The following is a 17,978-nucleotide window of genomic DNA, read 5'->3' as shown; positions in this document are numbered from 1 at the left end:
AAAACAAAGCAATCCTGTTTTTTGGTGATATTTCTACTTCTCACTTTCCCCCTCAGGGCTTCTTCTCTCGAAATGGAATAGGCTCTCTGAGCTGCCCCCTCCACAATATGTTTGGGGTACCCACGTTCCTCAAGTCTCCTCATTAATTTTGTAGCCTGGTCTAAAAAGGTGGAATCTTCACTGTTCAATCTACGCAGTCTGAGGAATTGACTATAGGGGACCCCTGATTTTGTATGTTCCGGGTAAAAATTTTTTAAAATGCAATAAGGTATTGGAGGAGGTAGGTTTCCAGAAGCATTCTGTTTTCAAAGAGGTATCCTCAATGGTGATCAAGATATCCAAAAATTCCAGTTTCTTATCCCCAAAATTAGCTGTGAAGAACATATTGTATTCATTAGTGTTATTCAAAAAATTTACAAATTCAGCAAATTGCTCCGCAGAGCCTCTCCACACAATGAACACATCATCCATATATCTGTGATATGTATGTACATACCTCAGATAAGGGTTTGATGTGGAATACACATGTTGTTCCTCAAGAGCGGCCAAAAATAGATTTGCCTGGGCACAGGCAACGGGGGTCCCCATGGCCGTATTGTTAAAGACAAATGCATTATGTGCCTGTATGAATTCCAATGATTCACAAATAAAGTCCACCAGTGTATCCTCTTTGGCAGTATTAGTAAGAATCCTTCTAATGACTTGTACCCCTAACTTCTGTGGGATTTTTGTATACAAACTTTCCACATCTATTGATGCCAAATAAAAGTCTTCCTGCCATACAATATCTTCAAGTGCCAAGAGGAACGAATTGGTATTCTTTATGTATGAAGGTATGTCCTGCAACAGTGGTCGCAACAACCAGCCTATATATTTGGACAGGGGTTCCGTTAAGGAACCAATTCCTGCCACTATCTGGCGACCTGGGGGTTCTTTTAACCCCTTGTGCACTTTAGGTAGAAAATACCATGAGGGGTAAGTTGGGTGTAATGGAAGTCGTTTTTCAGCAAAACGCTCAGAAAAGATACCTCTTTCCACCCCTGTTCTCAGTAATGTTTGTAGTTTTCCCTCAAACCTCGTGGTGGGATTTGCAGACAAAGGGTTATAGGTGTTCACATCATTTAACTGTCTCTCCGATTCTTTAACGTAATAGTCTCTCGACATCAGTACCACATTGCCCCCCTTGTCTGCCGGTTTTACCACCATGTCTTTTTTTGACCTTAGCCACTCGAGGGCGCAAGATTCCTCTTTAGTAAGGTTAGAAGGATTGCTTGGGTAAATGAGCGCACAAAGGTCACTAAGAACTTTATTCTGAAATTCATCTAAGTGGCCGGCAGACAAAGGGGGGCAATATGTAGAACGTATACCACCTCTAAAAGGTGCAGTTGCTCCCAAAGATACACAGGGGGTGTCATCCTCATCTGAACAGTTACCTAAATTAGACAACAGAAATGCATCCGACATATCCTGAAAATAGGAATCTTTTTTCCTTCAAGTATAACACTTTCGAAGCGGAGATCCGCTCGGCCATAAACAGAAACTAGGGTATTCTTAAATAGGATCCACAATTAAAAGAACTAGCGGTTCAAAAACCAATAATAGCCTTTAGAAGAAGTAAAACCCTTAGAAGTCTATTGGTTGATAGTCGCTTCAGTACACCTATGGGAACATGGCTAGATACATGCAACTTTAGATGTGGACATTGTAATTTTTGCAATAAAATGCTAACCAGTAATTTTCTACAAATAGGTGGTGTTACACATGAAGTACATGATTTCATAAACTGTAGATCGTCATTTGTTGTATATGTACTTTTTTGCCCGTGCAAACATTTTTATATTGGTAAAACCATACGTAACCTGTTTGGGAGATTCCGGGAGCATTGCAACTCTATTGCGACCCTAAAAGGTTCCCCAAGATTGATTCAGCATGTCATTGCATCCCATGGTGGTAATGCATGTTCTTTGAAATTTGCAGGAATTGTACATGTGAGGAATAACCCAAAGGGAGGGGACCGCCAGAGGGAATTGCTAAGAGAAGAAGCAAGATGGATTATGAAGACAGGGCTATGGGTCCTAGCGGACTCAATGATAAAAATGACTTGAGCGTATTTCTGTGAAAATTATGTCTGATGCTTACCTACTCATTGCACTGTAGTTTACATTGTTTTTAGTGATAGAAAGGTGGATGTTAGGAATTCACGGTAAAAAGAATTATATATTTTTTTTTTTTGTATTGTGCACTAATAAATGTAACTTTTACCGCTCACCATGATACAGGCACCTCCCCCTTGGCTTTTATAAGGGTGGAGTCCTGGACATGACGAGGAGGTTTGAAAAAGCGCTATAAGCAAGAAACAGGCTGTTACCTTGTGGACCCCGGCGTCCTCAGATGTCTGTTTTAACGCTTGAATAAAGGAATCATGGATTGAGAAAAGTGAGTGCCGTTCTGTTCTTGGACTTCCCAATTAAAGGACAGTTACTGCATTCAACTTATCAATGAACAACAACAACACTTCAAGTGAATGAATAGGTTTGTACACACTACTAATAGGAAAATATATAGGAAAGAAGGAATAAATAACCGTCCATGATTATTGCAAAAAAAAAAACTTTTAAAGAACTTTTTAAAAAAATTTTATTTTGCTATTTTGTACCTTCGCAATGGAAACAGTTAATGGTCCAAATTAATTCCGGAATCTCACTCGCTACTCGCTGCTAATATGCTAATCTAGTAAAGGGCAGTCATTTACGTTCATTTGTAGAAATAGCATGCTTGGCGGTGCTGTGTTCCAGGACGGCAAAACAATCCCCCGTTTATCCATGAGCTCAGGAAGTGGGTGGCAGATGGCCTGGCCTTCATATAACAAAGCAGCGGATAAATTCATACTGATTCTACCTAAAACCCAAGAACCTCGCATAAATGATGGTTAGGACTGTGAAGGAAGAGGCATTTTGTGGACATTACGTCGTAAGTAGAGCTGCTTATTTTATTTTTATTAGGTGCACGTTGAATTGTATGATATATTATGCCTTACATAGAAATAGCTGTGAAAGAAGGATTCTATGAACTGATGGGCAGATGGCTGGTTCCTTCATGAGCTAAAATTGAAACTGTGCACAATATTTTGGTGGTTCCTTCATGAGCTAAAATTGAAACTGTGCACAATATTTTGGTGGTAGAAATGTTGGTCAGCTCTTGAACCACTTGTTAACATTGAGTCCACAGATTGACTTTGCAATTTAGAAATTAAAAAAAACAGATTTTGCATATGTAACTAAGGTCTTAAGGTCCTGAAGGTAGTTCCCAAGCTTGGAAAATGGTCAGTTCTGTAGCCACCAAGGTCTGTTTCAATATATGTTGTCAGACTTCCATGTAGCAGTCTTTGTGCTTACAGAACTTGACATCAAGCAAGGCAGGTAGTTACCAGAGAATGTCTCTTCCTCATTCATAAAGAGGGGCTCTATAAGATAATAACATTCTTATGGATTTTTAAGAGCTGTAGCTCAATGAAACAAATTCAACACTGAAGGCACAAGGCAGTTGTGATTTCTACATCCTACAACCTTGTGAATTTCACTTGGTGATAGGAAAAATTTTGGTAAGATTATATGAAGTGGACCTCCCAGCAAAACATTTAAAAGGGTTTTCCATGAATTGTGGAAAACCCTGTGGCAACCAGGACATGGATCCCAAAATTCCCTTGTCTCTGGTACTTCCAGCAATTATGGAACCCTCATATTCTGGTTGCCAAAAACTGGAAGTTCCGCAGTCCAGAGACTTGAAGCTCGAGAAGTACATTTTTTTTGCCACTCATTCCTGGAAAACCCTCTAATTTAGGGAATACAGGAGGCAAAACTGGAGAGGCTGCAGTCATTCTGAAGCTGAAAAGGACTTGGGGGTATTGGTGGATGGTAAACTTAATTTTAGTGACCAGAGCCAGGCGGCTGCTGCTAAAGCAAATAAAATAATGGGATGTATCAAGAGAGGAATAGATTCTCATGATAAAGACATAGTTTTGCCCTTATACAAATCCCTGGTCAGACCACACATGGAATATTGTGTACAGTTTTGGGCACCAGTGTATAAAAAGAATATAGTAGAGCTGGAACGGGTGCAGAGGAGAGCAACCAAGATTATTAGGGGAATGGGGGACTAGAATACACTGACAGATTACAAAATTTGGGATTATTCAGTTTAGAAAAAAGACGACTGAGGGGAGACCTCATTACAATGTACAAATACCTGAACGGACAGTACAAGGATCTCTCCAAAGATCTTTTTATACCTCGGCCTGTGACCAGGACACAGGGGCATCCTCTGGAGAGGAGAGGCGATTCTACCATCACCATAGACAAAGGTTCTTTACTGTAAGAGCAGTGAGACTATGGAACTCTCTGCCGCAGGAGGTTGTTATGGCGGACTCTATGTACATGTTCAAGAGAGGCCTGGATGACTTTCTGGAGAGAAAAAATATCACGGGTTATGGGGATAAAACATTTATTTAATTCTTAAAGGTTGGACTTGATGGACTTGCGTCTCCTTCCAGCCTTATATACTATGATACTATGATACTATGAAAGGTGCTGGCAGTGTATGTGTTAACTCGATAGATCTGTGTAACCATACCCAGGGCCGGCGCTATGGGTAGGCAAAGTGGGCAATTGCCCAGGGCCCCCTGGAAGAGGAGAATCTCTTCTTTCAAATGAATCTTGAATTGTGTTTCTAGGTGCTATGGATCCAGAGATATTCAGGTTTACAGTGATAATATCAGGTGGCATTTTTATACATAAAAATCACTGACAACAGCCGTTAAACAGTTAATATCTCCGTTTTCCTGACACTTCAAAATTTCTATAAAAGAGGAGACTCTCTTCTTTCATAGGAAAAAAGAAGTAAGGTTCTATGTGTCACAGAGCCAGAGATACAGCCCTCTAAAGTGTCTCCCCCATCTCCAGATTCTTAGCCATCAGGCTGCACGGAGACTTGGCTGCACACAGGAGCTGCTGCACCTCACAGATAATGGAAATATTCACTTTATATGTTACTACATTTTGAGAAGGAATAAAATCAACTAATATTCATGTTTTTAACCCTTCTCTATGCAGAACTATCTGAGAACACACTTTCTCTCTTACTGCCTTTTATTTGGTGACAGTTCTTTTTGCAAAAATTGACTGATATGATGAACGTTCGATCCTCTTCGCCTAATGTCGCTACATATTAACACTGCGACCCAGAACATGTCCATAAAGTTATATGTAACACCAAAAACACACACATGGAATAAAGTTATTATTTCCCACCATCCTCCATTACTTACACCTATGTTATGATATTCTCACTCAGATTCTTATGAAGCGCGGAGGGTTCTGTTATTGTGCAGATAATACATTGGCGCGTATCTAAAAGTGACTTTTATTATGTCATAAGAGGGGTTTATGGATATATAGTTATTATTTGGGTGACCATTGTGTAAGGAGCATATAATGATAGATCTGTGTGACGCTCACGTAGTTTGGTGTCCCCTGTGAATGTAACGTTCCCTTTGCTGTAATATTTTGGTGAATATACACATGTGGGGTCTGTATGATCTCCTCACATCTTACTGTTTTAGGAATGTATATTTTCTTTATATAAGTATCTGGATTTGTACAGATTTTAGAGGCAATTTTGAATGTTAATTGCCAAATGCATCGTCTGGTTGTTGGATTTCAAAATTATAAAGGTTTTATGTTGCCTTTACTGTTTATTCTGTTTTATTGCTATATTTGGCAGGTCTTGACTGTCTTAAAATTTCTTGCTGAAAAGCAGATATCTAGTTATTACAGTTTTAGTGATATTATGTGGATTTATATATGTGAATATATCATTATGGGACATTTGTGAACTCTACACATGTCTATCTATTACATTTAGGAGATGTGAAGGTAAATATTTTCTGTTTGGAGAACATTTTTTGCCATCAAAGTCCAAAGTCAAAACTGGCACTTTTTTGCCATTTAAAAAAAAATTAAAAATTCTATAAAAAGTGATCAAAAGGTCGTACAGTCCTAAAAATAATATCATTGAAAACATCATCAAAAGTTGCAAAAGATGACACCACCCTTAACTCCATACAACAAAGTATGGAAAGGTTATAAGCACAAGAAGACGGCAAAATAAAAAAAAAAATTTTGTTCATGAGGTTTTAATTTTTGTAAATGTATGAAAACATTATAAAACCTATACAAATTTGGTATCCCTGTAATCGTACTGACCCAAAGAATAAATTAGATGCGTCATTTGTGGCGTGAAGTGAAAGCCGTAATATCCAAGCCCACAATAATATGACAGAAATGCGTTTTTTCACCATTTTCACTGCATTTGGAATTTTTTTCCCGCTTCCCAGTACATAGCATGGAATATTCAATGTGATCACTATGAAGTGCAATTTGTTACGCAAAAAATGAGCCGTCACACAGCTTTTTACGTGTAAAAATAAAAAAGTAATAGATTTTTGAAGGTGGGGAGTGAAAAATGGAAATGAAAAAACGGGAAAGGGCCCGGTCCTTAACTGGTTAAACGTCAAAATTGTAAAAATTGCTCTGGTCGATAAGGCGACAAAATATCCATAAATGCCTGGCTGTGAAAGGGTTAATAGCCCTTGGTTGAATTCCTGGGTGAAGGTGCTTATCATCTATCTCCTGTCTATATATCTATCTGTCTAGCTATCTATATCATATAATCTGACCATTTATATATCTCCCTTTTTCTCTATCAATTTTTTAATCAATCTTCTATTTCTCTTCTACTGCATTTATCTCTCATCCATCTCCTGTATATATACTATAACTACGTTATAGTTCTGCATCTGGAAATCATCTTTCATATTTATCTTCTATCATAATAATTATAATTAATAATGCTCGCAATCTATTCAACCTACCAGTCATTTTGTGGAGTGTGGGAGGAAACCAGCGGACCCGGAGGAAACCCACGCAAACACAGAGAGAACATGCAAACTCTTTGCAGATGTTGACCAGCGCTGCAAGGCTGTAGTGCTAACCACTGAGCCACCGTGCTGCCCATCAATTTCCCTATCATCTATCATCTCCTATAAAATACTCCCATATTACAGTTTGTTTTACCATACTAAAGGGAGCCTCTTACTGACTGACTGGTCATAAAATAGTTTTATTTTGGGGCCCCACTTTTAGTTTTGCCCAGGGCCCCACTTTGTCTAGCACCGACCCTGACCATACCTTTGTGTGTATTGTTAGTAGAAGCAGGACTGTGGAGAGTGGATTTGTGGTGAATCAGTTTTATTAACAGAAACTACAATAAAACAACACAAGGAATAACAATAAGACACTTTTCATCTAAAGTTGGAAATGGCGAGTCACATAAGTCCGCCATATAGTGAGAAGTATTCCAATGGCAGCGGAGTGTGGATTTATATTCCAGGATCACAGCTTCTCCAAACAAGATGTGGATGATTCCTCACACTGCTGTGCTCTCAATTCTTTGAGCATTACAATCTATAGCAGGCACATGGAGCAGGAAGGAGGGGCTGTGGAGAGGCTAAGAGGGTTGTCCAGGATCAGGGTTTTTTAAATATAGGGCTGGAGGTGATTTAATACAAAATCCAAATACCATATACCGGTACTCGCCCCTGCCCATTTTGTGAAACATACCTGAAATAGATTCCAAAAATATCTCCTCATTGATTCTATTAACCCTCTACCTTTTAGTAACTATCTTGGCGGAACAGATAGTCTTTTTACGCCTTATCTTTGGGCATAGGAGTAGTTTTACATTTAGATCATATGTCTATTTACTATGAGAAACTTCAAATAAGTCAACATCTTCTGCAGTCACGGGTGTGTGATTACAGATATTTACATTTGTAGAGGTTGGGGGGACCCAACCTCACATGTCATGCACCTAGTATCCTGTTGTGTCGTGTTCATATTTGCACAATAAACATTGTCTGTAGATATATGACTGCCTTTGTGTCACTAGCTGCTTGTTCAGGTTATAGCCACAGTTTAAAAGGGTTTTTCTGAGATCAGGATATTGATGACCTGACTTGGGATAAGATGGTACCAGGTTACACCATTGGAAGAAGGTAAGCGGCAGCAGGAGCAGATTAATGCGCTGGGCAATGATCATCTGGGAAACAAAGGATGCCGATAGTCATGTGGATTTTACTGTGACATGTATCACCTACCGAAATATGGTTGCAGACCAACGAGACCTCCTACAGCTTTTGACTTGGCCACCAAGTTAACCAGATCTCAAAGTGAGCATTGTTAGGTGGTACTGGAAAAACTGGACGAGGTTAGGTAAGGGTTTTATTGCTACAAGGGTAACCTACACAATGTCAGTCAATAACTTTAAAAGAATTGACACATTAATCCCCGTGCTGATGGAAAGAGGTGTGCACTCAAACTCTCACGATACATGGCCCCATTCATTCTTTCATGGACACGGATCAGTCGTCCTGGTCCCTTTGCAGAGAAACAGCCTCTCCTCTGCCACCTCTATGCTTCACAGTAGGTCTGGTGTTCTTTTGGATGCAACTCAGCATTTACTCTTCTCCAAACACGGCAAATTGTTTTCTACAAAACAGTTTTACTTTGGTTTCATCTGACCATATCACATTCTCCAAATACTCATCTGGAACATCCAAATGCTCTCAAGCAAACTTCAGATGGGCCCGGATATGTGCAGGGAGACACCTCTGGCACTTCAGGATCTGAGTCCCTGACGGCGTAGCGTGTTACTGACTTTAACCTTTGTTATTTAGGTCACTCATTCGGTACCCCCCCCCCTTTGGTTCTGGGATTTTGGCTCAACGTTTGTGTTAATTTTGACCCCACAGGTGAGATGTTGCGTGGAGCCCCTGATCAAGGGTGATTATCAGTGGTATTGTATTAATTCTGTTTTCTAAGTATTGTTCCCGCGCTTGATTACTTCACACCAAACTGCTTGCCTATTACAGATTCAGCTTCTACAGCCTGTTGAAGGTCTACAATTTTGTTTTTGGTGTCCTTCGACAGCTATTTGTTCTTCACCATAGTGGAATTTGGAGTGTGTTGTTGTGTACAGGTGTCTTTTATACTGATAAGTTCATACGGGAGCTATTACTAATGGTAATAAGAGGATGACGGAGGAGCCTACTAAAGGACAGCTACGACCAGGATGAAATATTGTAAACCAAGCACACTTACATGTTGGTGTGCGCCCTCTCTTGCAGGACCCGCTCTTCATAATATGCAAATAAATTATTTAAAAAATAGACAATGTGAATTTTTGAGTTTGTTTCCTCATTTTGTCTCTCATAGCTGCGGTCTATGATGTTACAGGTCTCTCTCATCTTTTTAAGTGGAAGACCTTTGACAATTGCTGGCTGACTAAATACTTTTTTTCTGTACTTCTTCCTGGCCAGGATCTACAGAGACCTGCAGGATGCAGGATGTTAAAAGCAGCATTTCTCTAGTTGCCTAATTACAAATGCAATGTGATAGTTTGGTTGTGAACAGATTGGTCCAACAATCTGCATTTTGAAGCATTTGTAGAACTCTGATTGCAGTGTCCACATCAAATATCTATGATGTCACCTCTATGCGTCACATTGGCTGCCCAATTCCCATTCAAGTGAATGATGCTGAGTTGCAATTCCTTGAATATCCACTGCATCATGGAAAATTTTCTTTTTAGTGACCAATTGGATTTCCATACTACCGTATTTTTCGGACTATAAGGCGCACAAAAAATCCTTAGATTTTCTCAGAAATCAAAGGTGCGCCTTATCAGTGCGCCTTATATATGAACCATACTTACAGACTACCGCTGCCTTGAACTGTTCACAGGTCTGCCACCTGGTCATTCATCCTTTAAATCAGGTGCGCCTTATAATCCGTTGTGCCTTATATATGAACCTAGACGTGTTAGCAGGCATTTATTGATGGTGCGCCTTATAATCCGGTGCGCCTAATAGTCCTGTAATACTGTACTAGAAATTTTAGTGAAGGCATAAAATATCTATGTTAGTGAGAATTCCTTCTGTCACAAGGCCATCATTGCATCCTCCAGACAAGGATAGTTATTCCTTTATTTATACAGCGCCATAGCGCCAACAGATTGTGCAGCCCTGCACAGAACTTGCCAAATCAGTCCCTGATGCCAATGGGGCTCACAATCTAATCAATCTACCAGTATGTTTTGGAGTGTGGGAGGAAACCGGAGGACCTGGAGGAACCCCTGCAAATTTTATAAATCCTGTCTTTAGTTTAATATTCAAACAATTATATATTATTATTACTATTATGGGTATTTTTTTTTTTTTTGTATTGTCATTGCATTGTGCAGATTCCTATGTGATCATATCTCTGACTGATCCTGTATCATATATATCCAGAAGCTATGTAAAGCTGCCCTGTAAAATAGCACGCAGATTACAGATGACGGCTTGTACCGTTCTGCTTTGCCCTTCTGTGCTTGTCGTGATCTTGTAGTCTCAGCCTCCAGAGGGGGGTGGGGGCTCCTAGTCACGTCTTCCATATGTGATTACAAATGTGTAGAAACAGCCTCTTCCAGAGTATCTATTTTTACCAGCACTAATCAGCAGCGTGTAGGTGTAATGAGCGGGATGGCATCGCAGTGGCGGGCACAGAACATTCAGTGATGAATCGCTGCACGTTGACATTCACCTCCTGTTTCTTCACACTCGGTTATTTACATCTTAATGCATTTAGTCATCAGTTCTGTAGCCGCGTAGATCCTGTATGAATAATGATCTGTGGGTTACTCTGCAGATGATTGCATCTGTGGGGATATGTGGGAGAATTGCTGTATAAAAAGAAAGGGAACCCCTGTGGTGCAGCACATCCTACTACTATGTATGCTGTAATATAGGGTTTTCATGGTTTCTGATGAGTAGCATAGGCTTTAAAGGAAACCTACCATGAGGAATCTACCATCAGAAGTAGATGTGATAGTAGATTCTTCCTGCCTGCCTCTCTTAGGCTACATTCACACTAACGTATGGAGGACGTATATACGGATGACTTATATACGGCCGATATACTTCCTCCATAGACGTCAATGGGCGCACGGCACCCTACGGGAGCGGGCCGGTGCAGCACATGTGCGGCACCGTACCGCTCCGTACCAGGAAAAAGATAGGACCTGTCCTATCTTTTGCCGTAATACGGCGCCGTGCGCCATTACTTCCTATGGAGAGGGGCGGGGGTGAGCTGCGCTCACTTCCTCCTCCTCTCCCCGTGCACTGCCGTTGCCCGCTACGGTATGGGACGGGCGGGCAACGGCAGTGTGAATGTAACCTAAGGCTACATTCACACGGACGTATGAAAACGTCCGTATCCGTACCGTACAGTTTTTTTTACGGATTACATACGACCACATTCATTTCAATGGACAATATGTCTGACCATTTATATTGCCGTTGTTAACTCCGTTCCGTACCGTATACTAGCCGTATAAAAATATAGAGCATGTCATATTTTCTCCCGTATTTCAGTTCCATATGCCCTAGAAGTCTATGGGGGACGTATAAAATACGGGTTACATACGTGCTGCATACGGATGAAAAACATCACGTATATACGGCCCGTAAATACGGGACTGGAGAAATCATACGGTCGAGTGAATGTAGCCATAGGCTACATTCACACTGCCGTTGCCCGCCCGTACCGTACCGTAGCGGGCAACGGCAGTGCACGGGGAGAGGAGGTGAGCGCAGCTCGCCCCCGCCCCTCTCCTTAGGAAGTTATGGCGCACGGCGCCGTACTACGGACAAAGATAGGACATATCCTATCTTTTTCCGGGGTACGGAGCGGTACGGTGCCGCACGTGTTTATTTTAAATAGCGCGTTTTTTCCAAATCCATCGGGTTTTCCGACGCCCATGCCCCCCGATTTTCATTGCATGCAAGCCGGCGCCAATGCGACACAATCTGATCGTGTGCGCCAAAAACCCGGGGCAATTTGGCGCAAAACGGTAAAATTCGGAAAAACACGACAGAAAAACGCGATTCGGACCCTTGGTAAATGTGCCCCAATATCTCTTAATCGAGCAGCAATATATACCTCAATTAAAGGAGTTTTCCCACACTAAGGATACGTCCTCAATATCCTTAGTCCAGAAACCCCTCTTAAGGCTGTGGTACTGGTTCTCATCCTTACCATGCAATCTCTATCAGTAGACAATAAGACCTATGGAGCATTGGTGGTCTACCCCAGCCAATATGTACTAAAAAAATGACACTTTACAATATCTGTGAATAGATCTACTCATTCTGTATCTACAGTTGTTTCAAAACAACAGCTTTTCTTTAATATATACTTTGTTTTAGCCTGGGGGATCCATTTCAGCAGCAGATTATAATCTAGACAATTAGAGGCTTCTAACGTGTCCATGCCCACCTATACCATAGAGACGGTCCAGACAGGCAGGTTTATTCTGCCCCCAAACTATTTCTCTGCCAGTTGGCAGACTGGGTAATATAGTCCAGACAGAGCTCCAGGGAATGATGTCAACTAAGTGACAGATAAAAATCTATTCTCTTTATCCAGTATCATATTATTTAGTAGTAACTTTGTTATATTACTATATAATTATATATGATGTATTTGATGATATTACTATTGTTATTAACTGAAGTTCAATAGCAAAAATTAACATGGTAACTCCTTCATACCCGAAACCACTACCCCCACCTGAAATGTATGTTTGCATCTCATCCCCCCTTATGTTTCCTAACCCTGTAAGAATCGTGAAAAAGTGTATCTTTGTACAGATTGTCAAGGCATTTACAATAAAGGAATAGGCCATGATGGCTGGGCCCCCTTTCTCAAGGGGCCCTATAGTAGCCCTAAGCTATCTATGCCTTTGGAATACATGCATACTTATGCCACATAAACCCCTGTATACAACCCAGGAGAATTAGAGTTATTGGGGTCCCTTTAATTCCTTTAGGCATCTATTTTGAATGTTAGTGTAAATGTTAAGTTTGATATGTATGTATATGGCAGGAAACTCTATACTAAAAATGTCTCTGTTTTTCTAACTGTACAGCTTCAACGAGTGAAGCCAGTGAAGGAGAAATCAGGAGACCAGTCCCCAGCCATGGAAGGGGCAGTGCAACTTTTAACCAGGGAGGGTCACAGCATCTCCCATAATTCGAAGCGCCACTACCATGATGCCTTTGTCTGCATGAACAGAATGCGTCAACGGGGGCTATTGTGTGACATTGTCCTACATGTGGGGACCAAGGAAATTAAGGGCCACAAAGTGGTGCTGGCATCATGTAGCCCTTATTTCCATGCAATGTTTACAAGTAAGTACCAGTACACGTGAAATAAAAATCAAAAAGAGTTATTAAAACTTAGAGATGATCCAGTGTGTTATCCCTACCCTACACCCCACCCAAAAAAATGGCCAAAATGCCTACTGGACTTCTGTGACTCCAAGCTTAGTACAGATGTCTTGGGAAAGAGAGATTCCTATAGGGTGCAAGGAAAAGTCTATTACCTTTAAATAATTAAAGACAGACTGTTTATGAGGGTCTCGTTTGTACCCATGGCGGTCACATCTTCCTCTGTTTACAAGATTAGTTAAAGGGGTATTCCCATCTGGGCATTTACATTTAATTACATTTATTTGCCATATGTAAACATTTCTTCAATTGGATGTTATTAAAAAAAATGTTCCTGTGTGAAGATAATTTCTCATAAATGTAGTTATTCTGTCCCTTAGAAACAAGATACTTTCCTCGGATACGACCACATCACACTCTGGCAGCGGTGGCCAGACTTGCGCTATAGAGTCCTGCAGGACCATTAGGATCCAGCAATCATTACCACAGGACGGCTGTGCGACATGTAGTAACTCCCGGACATTTTATATACAATAACCTTTTGTTTCTTTGTGCACTCAATCTATCAGACGTGGTCGTAACCGAGGAAGCCATCTCGTTTCTAAGGGACAACATGGCAACATGAGAAATTATCTTCACACTGGATCATTTTTTTTAATAACATCCAATTGAAGAAATGTTTATATATGGCAGATTAATGAAACTGAATGTAAGTGCCCAGATGAGAATACCCCTTTAAGAAGCAGGATTCTTTTTGCTCTATGATAAGGAGAGACCTCTTAACACTCCACCTGCAAATTTTCAGTTATAAATGCTGGATCTTTTTCCGATCAGCAGAAAACATTCATAAAATATAGGAAGGTGCTATTTCTTCATGGATGTATTAGTCCAGTGCCGCTCACGCTACATTAGATGCTTGCACCGTGTAAAACATAATTGGTTTGTAATGTTATTTTTTTTTTCCTCTTACAGATGAGATGAGTGAGAGTCGACAGACTCATGTGACCTTGCACGACATTGACCCTCAAGCACTGGAGCAGCTGGTTCAGTATGCTTACACAGCAGAGATAGTGGTGGGAGAAGGAAATGTGCAGGTATGGGAAAATGCTGGGAATGTTTCTGAACCGCTGTGTTATATACCAAGTATATCCATACATTGTAATCCCTGTGAATTCTACAGATGATGTGTTGAGATATTTAACTCCGTATCAGAAAGTGAGAGAACATAGAGAGAGTCGCTGCACATAAAGTACACAGGTCTGGCTCTGCACTTCTCCCCCTGCTCTATATCATACTGTCGGATAATCCTTTTGGCATTTTAGATGTGTTTCTAGATAGAATCCATATAATCTCCATTTCGATATGTTATTCCAGTTTCTCAACTGACAACAAGAAATTATTATTTGCTTATATGCATTTTGCACCTTCCTTACGCATTTTAGTGCAGATTCTGATTAACTTGTTTTTCTCTTATGCATTACCTGTAGATAGATTTAAGGTTGTATTTGTTTTTTGTTTTTTTTTTATTTGTTTTTATTGGCAGTAAGAGTACAAATAAAGAGCAGGAGCGCAGTCCTTGTAACATTGAGTACATACAGTCAAACATAAATCGTAATAAATGACAAAATATACTAGTATGCAACTCTTGGTGTCCTTCTTCGTGTATTCGCCCCCGCTCCCTCCACACTCTCACCATTTTTTTTTTTTTTTTCTTTTTTTTTCTTTTTTTTTTTTAGATTTTCAAAAAGCTTTATTAGGTTTTCACATAAAAATTACACATCCATCTGCAATAGAGTGTTCTATACATAGCAACTTACATATTTAGACACGTTAGACACGGTAACCATTATCTTTCTCGCCCAAGGCGCTAATCATAGTTTCTATGCAACATAACTTAACAGCTTAACCGATGCATTTCTTAGAATCCCTATTTATTCCCTTTTTTTTCCCCTATACCCCCCCCCCTCGCTGGAAGTGTTCGGGCCCCCCCCTGGAAAAAAAAAAAAAAAAAAAAAAAAAGAAACACTCTATCTCTTCCAATGTTCCCAGATATCTTTCAGACTACTGCCATTTCTGAAACGTTTTTCAAAAGCGCATTCATATTCACTAATGCGGTCAACTGTGTTTTCCCATTCCTTTACCACTGGAGCTTTTCCTTCTTTCCAGTGCCTAACCAGTACCACCCTTGCCAGCAATAGGGACTTCAACACTAACTCTCGTTTTGACTTTATACCTATCCCCTCTGGGATTAAACCCAATAGACCCAGGGTTACAGTACGAGGGAGGGTACACCCAGTCCGAATCTCGAGTGTCTTAAAGGTCTTGCCCCAAAATTCTTCGATCTCAGGGCATTCCCATAGGACATGAAGGATGTCTGCATCAACCTTATTACATCTGAAACACTTGGAATTCTCCCTAATCCCTATCTTACGCATTAACAGCGGTGAAAAATACGTTCTGTATAAAATATTCAATTGTACACATCTGTGATTTACATTAATCGTGCTCATAACCACATTTTTATAAATTTCTTCCCACTGTTCAGTAGTGATCTCCCCCACCTGTCTTATCCATTTACATTGACTAATGTGTCCCATATCTTTATCAATATATTTTCGAAAAAAGTGATATAATTTTGCTAAACTTTTTGGGCGGCCCCCCCATTCTAGCATACCTATCAGAATATTACCCCCCTCAACTTTTAGCCTTACCCTATTTTTTTCCTTACTATGTGCGTGTGAAAATTTATAATATCTAAATCGATCTTTATCCCTCAAAATTCCAGCTTCTACCCAAGAACTAAAAGTAGGGAGTTCCCCAAACATACCCAAGTGCTCCAGAGAGGTAATACCTCTTTTTTCCCAGAACAGATAATCCTCAATCTTAGCTAACTCTGGGAGATTAACATTCCCCCATAAGGGAGTAAAAGTCAGACCCCCTTCAATTCCAAGCAACCTCCTTACCTCTCTCCATGTATTCGCCAAGAGTCTAGCCAATGGGGTTTTCCCAATCTCCCCGCATTTTAGTTGTCCCGCCTCAAATAGTGCAAATAGAGAGTTATAGCGTCGGTTAATTTTAGTGGAGAGGGTTTGAAACAACCTCCCCCCTTTGTTTTCAATTATAAATTGCATCTGAGCTGCAAGAAAATAGTGGAAGAAAGATGGAAGAGACAACCCTCCCTTACTTTTATCCCTCATTAGTACTTCTTGTTTAATACGAACCCTTTTCCTCCCCCATAATAATTTATTTATGATTGCCCGCATCAGAGTAAACCATTTTTTATCAATCCAGCAAGGACAATTACTTAATACAAACAGAATTTGCGGTAGTAAAATACATTTAATTAACATCACCCTCTCCGCTCGGTTTAACGGAAGAGAGCTCCATGTATTTACTTTTGTCTTCACTTTAGTCAACAGAGGGACCACATTCAGTGTCAAATACTCGCTCACCCTGGAACTGATTTTTAACCCCAAATATTCCATAGAATCCGCTACCTTCAGCTCTAGGTTTCCCAGTTGGCTCAAGGGATCCTCATCTAGAGGCATCAGGATGGATTTCTGTACATTTATCTCAAACCCTGAATATCTGCCGAACTCATTGATCACTTTTAGAGCTTTCGGAACGGACGTTGCTGAATCTTCTAAACAGAGAAGGATATCATCCGCATACAACATGATCTTATCCCTCTGTCCGCCATATCCTGCCCCCATGATCTCCTCACTTGCCCTGATCCTTATAGCAAGCGGCTCAATAAAAAGGGCGAATAATAAAGGGGACAGGGGGCATCCCTGTCTCGTACCTCTTGTTAAAGAGAAGAAAGAGGAGTAGTCTCCATTTACTCTGATACATGCCCGCGGGGCCACGTAGAATAATCTAATCCAATGCAGAAACTTTCTGCCCAAACCAAATCTATTCAACACCTCCCAGAGGAAGTCCCACTCCACCCTGTCGAACGCCTTAGATGCATCTAGCGACAAGATGGAGCGGGACCCCCCCAGGCCCAACTGCAGACTCGCAAACAATCTTCTAATATTTGTACTAATGTGACGCCCTGCCACGAAGCCACATTGATCTTTATGTACAATTTCAGGTACCACCGTTTTTAATCTATTCGCTAGGACTTTGGCTAATAGTTTGGCGTCCGCGTTTAAGAGTGATATCGGGCGATATGATTCCCTCTCTAAATGATCTTTATTCTTTTTATGTATCAACACTATTCCTGCCTCATACCAGGACTCCGGTAGTTTACCTCGCTCCTGTGCATCCTCCCAAACTTCGGCCAGCAGCGGAATTAAGATTGAACCGAATCTCACATAGATTTCCAAGGGTAACCCGTCTAGCCCCGGAGCCGCATTGCGTCTAGCGGAGCTTACTGTATCTTCGAGTTCCTTAACCGAAATAGGTTGGGATAATAAATTGCTCTTTTCTTCTTCTAGTGTCGGAATACTAATCCCTTCTAGATATTTTTTGATATTATCTGACGTGGCCTCTAAATCTGATGAATAGACCGACTGAAAAAACCTCATAAATTCATTTTTAATCTCGCTTTGGCTAAGCACAATCTCCCCCGCACTATTCCTAACTGCTTTTA

General features: G+C 40.6%; 1 protein-coding gene across 7 annotated transcripts in view; it reads left to right on the top strand.

Annotated features, from left to right (window-relative positions):
- Positions 1-17,978, top strand: part of KLHL17 (kelch like family member 17) — a 67,764-nt gene that overhangs the window by 23,812 nt on the left and 25,974 nt on the right. For 5 of the 7 annotated variants that reach the window (XR_011856447.1, XM_072155913.1, XM_072155918.1 and 2 more), the window contains 2 exons: positions 13,084-13,345; positions 14,357-14,478. Coding sequence is in view for 6 of the 7 variants with exons in the window: in XM_072155913.1 (XP_072012014.1) it covers positions 13,084-13,345; positions 14,357-14,478 (384 nt within the window). In the remaining variant the exon portion in view is untranslated. Of the gene's footprint in view, positions 1-2,766; positions 2,971-8,024; positions 8,111-13,083; positions 13,346-14,356; positions 14,479-17,978 lie in introns of those variants that run through there. The other 2 variants (XM_072155915.1, XM_072155919.1) reach the window with 2 other exon arrangements.

Source organism: Engystomops pustulosus, chromosome 6, assembly GCF_040894005.1.
Source record: "Engystomops pustulosus chromosome 6, aEngPut4.maternal, whole genome shotgun sequence".
Classification (NCBI taxonomy): Eukaryota; Metazoa; Chordata; class Amphibia; order Anura; family Leptodactylidae; genus Engystomops; species Engystomops pustulosus.
This window is presented reverse-complemented; position numbering and strand designations above follow the sequence as displayed.